This window comes from Arachis duranensis, chromosome 3 (assembly GCF_000817695.3).
Source record: "Arachis duranensis cultivar V14167 chromosome 3, aradu.V14167.gnm2.J7QH, whole genome shotgun sequence".
In the NCBI taxonomy this organism is placed as follows: domain Eukaryota; kingdom Viridiplantae; phylum Streptophyta; class Magnoliopsida; order Fabales; family Fabaceae; genus Arachis; species Arachis duranensis.
Window position 1 is genome coordinate 44,971,843 of NC_029774.3, and position 9,757 is coordinate 44,981,599.

Here is a 9,757-nt window from a genome sequence, read left to right on the forward strand (position 1 = left end):
ATTGTATGGGTTTTGTAGAGCTCTCCGCGGTGAACGCGTGGCCGCAAACGGGGCGGCAATCGGAGCTCTAGATCAAAAGTTATGGTGATTTGAAGATCAAGTGAGAGAGAGAAGTTGAGAGAATGTTCTTCCCTTCCTCTCCACCATTTCAGCTTGTGTGTGTAACAAATGAGGAGAGAGAGTGCTGAAAACTAGGGTTTTGGTTAAGTTATGTTGGGCCAAGGGCCCACTTTGGGTCCAATTGGCCCGGTTTGGCCCGTTCGGTCCAATCTTGGTCCGAATTCTATAAAATTGGTACCGAAATTCTCGTCTCAGTCTCCTCTATCACATTTAGCCATAAAAATCACATTTTAGGCTTTCTAGAATAAATTCTCATTTATGGGTTAATTAGCCGTTAATTAACCGGGTTTTACAATATGCAAGGCGCCCCTTCAAATAATGCCAACTTGGAGGCCAATATGGCGTTGACAACGCCTATAATAGAAGGTGCCAGCTCAAACAATGCTACAAGAGGAAGCTAGATGTGGCATTGACAATGCCCAAACCTTGAAGCTCTCCTTTGGAGGGCGCTGGTGACAAAACTAGAGAACCTTGGAGGGTGGTATTGGCAACACCAGGTTACAAGGGCACCGCCTAAAAAAGGGGGCTGGCAATTGAAGCTAATTCATGATCATTGCTCATGTTCATTGCTCATGCCACTTCATTGCTCATGTTTATGAAGCATGTAAGTAATTCATGCATGAAGTGTTGATATAATGAAGCATTCACTTAATTAATGAAGTGAAATCATGCATGAGATAAATCAATGAAGCCATATGAGCAATGCATGCATGAGGAATGCTAATGACAATGAAGAAAGGAAGCAATGAAAGAAGATAATTCAGAAAAGCATGGCGTTATTAATGCCAGAACACAAGGCGCCTTCTCTAACCAACGCCTACGAGCAAGGGAGCATATAAAGCTTGATTGGGCGTTGGTAACACTCAAACCTTGAGGCACCCAATTGTAGTAACGCGCACCATTACAAGTTGATCCTGGAGGAGTAATTTTGGGTGTTGGCAACGCCAAGAACTACTAGCGCTCCCTCAAGATAATGCATGCGACAAAGGTCACGCGTACCCATGGGCTGCACGTACGTGTGAGGTAGAAATTTATCCCTGGAAGTATTGCTGGGCATTGTTAACGCCAAAAACTATTGGCGCTCATTGCAAGTAACGCCTGCGATAGTTAGAGATGCAAATTTTGGTGTTCAGCGTACGTATTCTCTACACATACGCGTGAATCGCGTACGCAGGGCTGCGCGTATGTGTGACAAGGGATTTTGTGCATACGTGTGGGCCGAGCATACGCATGACCAGTGCGAGTAATGCCCATGATAGAGAGTGCCCGGTTCAAATAATGACTGGGATTGAATTTTTGGAGTTAGTAACGCCGCAATAAAAGGCACCAGAGTTGAATAACGCCCGGATGGAAAGTGCTTCTGATTCAAGACAAGTTGAACCCAAAGACCCAACAAGGTCCAACTTGGAAGCAAACTTCAAAAGGAATTGAAAACAGAAGTAGTATAAATAGGGGGGATTGGAATTTGTAATGGGAACTTTTACTTTTGGCTTTTTACTTCTTCTTAGTTTCTAGTTTTGATTTCCATTTTGTTGAGCATTCTGTATTGTTCATCATGAGTCACTAAATCTCCCATTCATTAAGGGGAGGAGTTCTGTTGAATTAAAATGAATATGTTCATCTTCTTCTCTTCTTGATTCTATCTTTGTTTATCTAAGAGAGGGTTTTCGATCTTCACAGATCCAATTCAATCGGAAGAAGAATTGGATCTATTAGAATTCTATGTGAGTCTTAGAAAAGGGATCATAGTGATTCAATTTAAAACTCTTCTCTCACAATTATTTTAATTTTTGATTCATAATTTGGTATGTGATATTTATCCAATCTAAATTGGGGTCTTAAGAGTTGTGTGTCTTGGAATTAGAATTCATATTTCACCTCTTTTATTTCATGAGCATTAAATCAAAGAATTGGCATTTGATCATGTTTAAAGAAATTAAATTACCAAGAAATTGAAATTCAATTAATTATAATCTGCCAAAGATCTAACATTGCACGAATAAGAGGAAATAGAAGTTCATTGATTCAAGAAGATTAGACATCTTCAATCCCTAATGATTTAAATCAATATCACTTCTTTACTTGCTTCAATTTCCTTTCCTATTTACTTACTTCAGCTTCCCTTCCTAATTACTTGTTTCCTTTAATGCTCATTGTTCTTAATTCCTTTACATTTTAGTAATTTAATCTCCTTGTTATTTATTCTTCTTGCAATTACACTATTGCAATTTAATTTTATGCACTTTAAATTCTTAGATATTTACTATCTCACTTTTTATTTTCTTGCTATTTAGTTTTCAGTAATTTACTTTACTGTCAAGTTATCTAAGATTAGATCAAACCTCATCAAATTATTTGTTTAATTAGAATAGCCAATTGATTAAAGTTGCTTGATCTATCAATCTTTATGGGATCGACCTCACTCATAGTGAATTATTACTTGATTATGACCCGGTGCACTTGTCGGTGAATATTGTTTATCAAATTCGTATCAGCTATGCGAATGGTTAATTTCATTTTTAATTATATGTTTAATTTTTTTGCCGATAAGAGAGCTGGATAGAAAAGAAGTGACGACGTTGATATTTGCTATGAGGGGTAGATTAATATGCCAACCAGTGTGGCCGATGAAAAATGGAGTGCCACCAATGAAAGGGTTTAATTTGGAGTGTAGTGTTGTGGTGGTCAACAAGGTAAGAAGGGGATGATTAAAAATTGAAATGGGAAAAATAAGGTTTTTGGTGAGAATAATTAAGGAGAGATTTTTTTATTTTAAATTTTGTTGGGTTAAAATTGTAGCCTGTTATTCGTGTTATTCACAATTTATTGTCTATCTAACAAAATCGTAAAAAATTAATGAAAGAGGAGAAAAATCAGAGAAAAAAAAAACAAGGAAAAAAAATGAACAATAATGAAAAAGACGAAATAGACAGATTCTTTCTAAATGATCTACTTTAACTTAACTTGAATATCGGATTTAGTTTGATTATGCACTAAAACAATTTATACTGACTATATTAATAATATTAATCTAATTTTGCAAAAAAATAAAATTAAATGCGTAATAAATGTATCATCTAACCCCCATGGATAAGATATGTTCTAATGTCTAAAGTTGTCCCCAAAATAATTATACATTCTCCAAGCTTATTGTTGTCCTTCTCCAAAGTCCCCTCGCCCAACAATTTTTCACAAAACCAAAGAAAAGGAAGAAGAAAAATATGAGCGATGTTCTAAGCCCCTTCACAGTGTCACCCCCTCCTCCATCATCTTCCACCCCAAGCAACAAGAACGGCATGCCGATGTTGTACTATGGCCTTGTTGTGGTTGGAACCGCAGCCATAGTGCTTGCCATATACAACCTCATCATCATCAAACGCTGCAACCGCCGCCGCAACGCGCCGGATCAGTCTCCAACAACACCAAATAATAATAATAGGTTGATTCAGGTGGTTGTTACTACAACTAATTCCGGTGAAGGAGTTAGAAGCTTCGAAAACAATAATTACTATGCAGCATCGCAAAGGAACTACTTGCTCTCAAGTTTTAAGTACAAGAAAGAAAAAATGACATCAGCAACATCAAAGGAAGGTTCTTTTGTTTTTGTTGATGGTGGTAGCGATGAGTGCCCTGTTTGTTTATCAGTGTTTGAAGAAGGAGAGGAAGTGAGGAAGCTTCCAAGGTGCAAGCACTCGTTTCATGCTCTTTGTATAGACATGTGGCTTTACTCTCACTTTGATTGCCCAATTTGTAGAACACCTGTTGGGCCCTTTTCCCACCCTTTTCCCGCCGAGAATTCTCGCAGCCGCAGCGGCATCTCTGCTTGAGATTTTGAGGAATATGTGGGGGGCCATCTTTGCCTTATGGGTACGGTGGACATTGGCAACTGAAGGACAACTTCAACACCACCACACTTAGCTTAGGTTCCTTACTCCTTTGGACTGACTTAGGTTATGTTGTGTAGGAAATTATTTTATATATATTATTTGTTCAATATTGTAAATATCTTATTTAATTTATACCATCCTTGAATTTAAATTTTATATATAATTAGAAAGGGTAATACTACTTGTACACTAAAATTACACGTAAAATCAACCATCAAAGTTAGCCACTAATATAAAATATATGTTGAAATATAAATACTCATTAAAAATAAATTAAATTATACATGTATTTATACATAAATATATTGATAACTGATTTTAGTGGCTTATTTTAATGTACAAATAATACTTTTGAATTAGAAAAAGTTAGTATAACAAATATTATTGTGAAAAACTTTGTTGCGAAATTAGTCATTATATAGTTTAGTATATTTATAGGATTTAGATCCTTTAAAGTTTAAACTTTACTTTAGAGAATAAAGTATAATTTTTTATCTTTGAATAATTTTTCTTTCATATTTATTTTTGGTCTTACTTATAAAATCAATGTTAATAAATCACATTTTATTCTTTAAAAGATCCAAATCTATATTTATATATGTTGTTTCATATACTTTCTTTTTGTCAACACTGCATCTCTGTCTACTAAAATAAAATTCTGACACTTATATATGGTTAAAACTTAAAATAGTAAACATTTCTTTTTCTAATTAATACTATTGAATTTGAGGCTTAAATATGTAATTGGTACTACGAAAAATATATCTATGAAATATCTAATACTTAAATATAGTTATCTACTTATCTATAATAAAAAATATAATTAAATAGGTATATATTATATAAGTAAAAATAATTAATTTTTAAACTCATAATTTGGTTTTATTTTGAAGAACTTATTGAATGATGAGGGGTATATATATCCGAAATGAATAAAATGATGTGCTAGGGAGATATACCAACGTTTTTTGTGTTAGTAGTTAAATTAATGATTTCAAAGGCAAAATGGCCTGGGTTGGATAAAGTTGAAAAGTTGAAGATTCAGCCTTTCCCTCTTCATGGGACCTGAATCCGATGGGGGAATGGGGAAGGTGTTGGTCTGCCGCACACCCTCTTTCATTGGCCAGATGTAGACCATTCATTTCGGTCCACATGTGTCTACATCTTTAGACTTTTTTCGTCGTCTTCTCATTGATTAATATTAGAGAAAATGTTTTTTGAACATTTAAATTTTAGTATTTTTTGCATATTGATGCGACTTTTATGTGATATTTCACACTAATTTCTTTTACTTTTCTTTTTCTTTTTCTTTTGAGTTTCGTATTTATTAATTATTAATATCAAAATTTGGCTAAATTTTTTTTATATTGGCTAAATATAGGTATAATACATTGTCATGGGAAAATTAGGTATTTTTTTTATATAGTGTTTTATTTAAATCGGACGGTCTGATTTGTTTGATAAAAAAATAAACTACAAATCGGAGGGTCCGATTTGCTTGAAGAATAAAATAAACACGAAATCGGAAGGTCCGATTTGTATTTTTTATTTTTTTTAATTTGTTGAAATGAAAATCGGACGGTTCGATTTTAACATTAAAATTTTTTTATTTTTGAAATTACAAATCGGACTGTCCGTATTGTAATTTTAACTTTTTTTATTTTTTTTTCAAATTGAAAACGAAAAGTCCATTTTCTGCTAACACCATATATATGTAAAATATCTCTCTTCTTCATATTGTTGTATTACTACATTTTCTTTTCCATATAAAAAATCAAAAAATCAAAAGCGTCAAAATTTCAAGTGTTTAAATATTATATCTCTTTTCTTATATTATGGGACAGGCCATTGATTGAGGTATTATTAGTTGTACTGTTTTGCCTTTTAGCAATTCAAACTTTGAAATGCATCCATGATCCATCCACAACGTTTGTCCCTTGAGCAGTGGGAGAGTCAATCACTCATTTTCGAGGGGGTAAAAAACGCAATAAATTTTAAAAGATGATCTTATGTTTTATCTTTTTATAATTTAAATAATATTTTTTTATAAAATGTCAATAATATTTTATTTTTTAATAATTAAAATAATATTTTTTTACAAAATAACAATAGCATTTTGTACTATTATTATAGTAATATACAATATTAAAATGATCCAATATTCTCATATTTCACACTGAAGTTAAACACTTGAATACCATAACTAAAAAAAATTGAACATAAAATACAGAGATACAATAAAAAAATGAATTAATTTGATAGAGAGTAAAACATATTTTTATTTTTAAACTTTTTAAAAGTTTTACAACTATATATAAGGCATCAAATGTGAGACATTGTGTTTGAATATATAGTGTAATAAACACTTAAACGCAAAATATACAGATATAATAAGAAATAAATACATTTGGTAAAGGATAAAACATATAAATATATATAATTTTTAATTTAATTCAATTTCAACATTTGAAATAAAATTTAATTTTACTCTTATTATTAATTCTTTGACGATTAATAGTTAATCATAATTTTTTAAATCTTATTTATATACACATTGTCATCATCGACATCCATCACCCTTACTATCACCACCCATAATCTTTACCATCTATTAATTATTTAAATTAGTTCCTAAAATTTTTGAAATCGGACACTTTAGTTCTTCAAATTTTAAAATATACAAAATAGTCCTCAACGTTTATTTTTGTTAGACAATACAATTCCTTTCTATTAGTTACTAACGATAATTGCTGACGTAAAATATTAACTCGCACACGTGGCCGTTAATTGTCTACGTGGGTAAGATGGACAAATCAATCCTAAAGGTAAAATACAAAATAATCTTCGAAAGATTTAAAAAATCTTAAAACAGAGTTCCTAAAAAATTTTTAAAATTTCAAAACAGTACCTTCAAATATTTTTAATCTTTTTCAAAAGTCAACGTCTTATAATATTTTTATTAATTAGAATAATAAAATATTATTGAAAAAATATATAATAAATAAAGAATACAAAAAATAATAAAATATAATTTTATTCATTGACACTAAAATATCATAATAAATAATATTATTTAATTATTAACATATGATACTTACATTGAGGTGATGTAAAAACCATAATAATAACAACTAAATTTACGAGATTGTTGCATTATAAAGATAATTATTTATATATCTAAACTCCTAAAATGTTGGCACTAAATAAACTTAAAAGAATATTTATAAGTAAAAAAAATTATTTTTTAATTTCTTCATATAACTATTAATTGTAACAGCACAATAACTTTAACTGTAAGCCAATTTTATACAATTTTACAACCAATGAATCCCAAAACTCAAAAATAAAACATCAACAAAATACTTGAATTTGCTAAGACATTTCTTCTTCAAGTGTTGTAAAGTATTAGGAATTTTCACATTGTATTAAAATTTTGTAAATCATCCAGCCACATTGACCTTGTAATTGACCAAAACTTATAAATTTGATTGCATAGATGATTTAGTTTGCATTGCATACGAGTTTTATAGTGTTACCTACATGAGTATTTGCACAAATATTCCCAATCATTTGTGTGAAAAATTTTACGTTAAATAAAAATTCTCCACTAGCTCATTCTCTTATTCATCGTTAAAAAATGTCATAAAATATGATACTTACAAATTAAATTAATATTTTACATGATAAAAAATAAATATGAGTTTATTTAATTATTTTAAATTATTTTTGAAAAAATTTAAAATTAATTTATAATTTAGAATTTGAAAATGCATAATTTTTTTATATATATGAATAATTAAATTAGAGATAAATAGAAAAAAATTTTAAAAATTGAAATTTATTAATTTAAAAATAATTATATATAAATAATTTAAAGGGACTATTTTAAATTCTTTTTAGGAACTTTGAGATTTTTTAACTCTTCGGAGACTATTTTATACTTCATTCTTGAAATTGATTTGTCTAGATTACACACGTGGACACTTAACAGTTACGTGTACGAATTAATATTCTATGTCAGTAATTACCAATAGTAACTAATAAAGAGGGACTGTATTATCTAACAGAAATAAACATTGGGTACTATTTTTTGTATTTTAAAATCTGAGAAACTAAAGTATCTGATTTTAAAAAATAAATTTGGATAATTACTCTTATTTTTTAGAAACTATTTATTATTATAAAGATGGGTAGCAACATAGTAAAATTTCATGGATTTTTTTATAATAAAATAAAAAAATCTTTATTTCCAAAAAAAATTATTCCAATTTTAGTTTTGAAGACCCAATTTTATTTTTTGGTGCTTGGAGAAAGTTTGTCGCTCTCTTCGACGAACCTTGTCATTTTCATAAGGTTCACCACCTCTCTTGGTGAACTTCATGTTTTGGACATTAATAGGTGAAGGGATACAATAGTTCTCATACTTGTAGGTAAATATCAATGTGTTAAGACCATAGAAGGTTGGATTCGAAGGTGATTGCTTAGCATATATTCACAAGATTAAAGCAGATTCAACCATCAGTATAAGAGTTCTACAAGGAGATGTGAAAAATTATTTTAGTTACAAGGTACTATACAGACTTGCAAAGTAAAGAGTCATTGCTAGAATATATGGAGATTGGGAGAAATCATACAACGAGCTTTCTCATTGGTTATTCAAATGAAGATGTATTATTACCTTATACAATTCATTACAATGTCTTTACTTATATATGTTTAATTAATTCATCACTTATATATTATAACAACAAGGGTTATTTAGGTACCTAGGTGCAACTTGTAACACAGTCTTGACCTGCTTCAGTCGATAATATCATGTTTTATCGAGTATTCTGAACATTTCTTCCTTGTGCTGAAGCATTTAAGTACTGCAAACCACTTATTTTCATTGATGGCACTCACCTGTATGGTAAATACAGAGGCACTTTAGTTATATCTATTGCTCCATATAACAATTTAAAAATATTGCCTATTACATTTTCTGTAGTCGAGGGTGAGACGAAAGAGACTTGGTCATTTTTTCTTTCTTATTTGAGGCAGCATGTGATACTCCAACCAGGTTTATTGGTGATTTAAGATAAGTACAAATTGATTGATACTGCGCTAAACACCGATGGAAGTAGATGAAAATTACCACTTGTCTTCCAAACATTTTGTATAAGACATATTACTACCAATTTCGTGACACAATTCAAGAACAAAGAGTTAAAACTAAATACAAAAATCATAAACTATAATTTTACTCTAAATCATAATCAGCTCAAATGAAACAATAATATAACTAAAATAATTTAAAATTAACTAACTTATTATCAAACATATTAGACATAAATCTAAATACCAAAATCATAAATTATAATTTTACTCTAAACCATAATCAGTTCAAATGAAACAATAATCTAACTAAAAAAATTTAAAATCAACTAACTTATTATCAAACACATTGGAAATAAATTTAAACACCTAAATTATAAATTATAATTTTACTCTAAACCTAATTAGTTCAAATAAAATAATAATCTAAATAAAAATTTTTTGTTAACTAATATCTATTAATCTCCTACCACAATTACATGATCATTTGACATTATCTAAACTAACAATAGATAGTAATCTAAACTAATTATATCATCTAATTATCAAACTAAATAATTATCAAACTAATTATAACTAACATGAAAATTTAATCTAACCAAATAAACATGTTAAACTTATAAAATAATACAACAACAAATTAAATTTAAAAGAAA

General features: G+C 29.7%; 1 protein-coding gene across 1 annotated transcript; it reads left to right on the plus strand.

The window, feature by feature from the left end:
• Window positions 1-3,177: 3,177 nt before the first annotated feature.
• On the plus strand, window positions 3,178-4,116 carry LOC107479105 (RING-H2 finger protein ATL52-like). The gene has a single exon (XM_016099255.3). It carries the CDS (start codon window positions 3,342-3,344, stop codon window positions 3,945-3,947), a length of 606 nt encoding a protein of 201 aa, XP_015954741.1. The 5' UTR covers window positions 3,178-3,341; the 3' UTR covers window positions 3,948-4,116.
• Window positions 4,117-9,757: the final 5,641 nt, after the last annotated feature.

Coding starts and splice junctions, on each gene's coding strand:
- LOC107479105 (XM_016099255.3), top strand. CDS start 3,342: ATGAGCGATGTTCTAAGCCCCTTCACAGTGTCACCCCCTCCTCCATCA.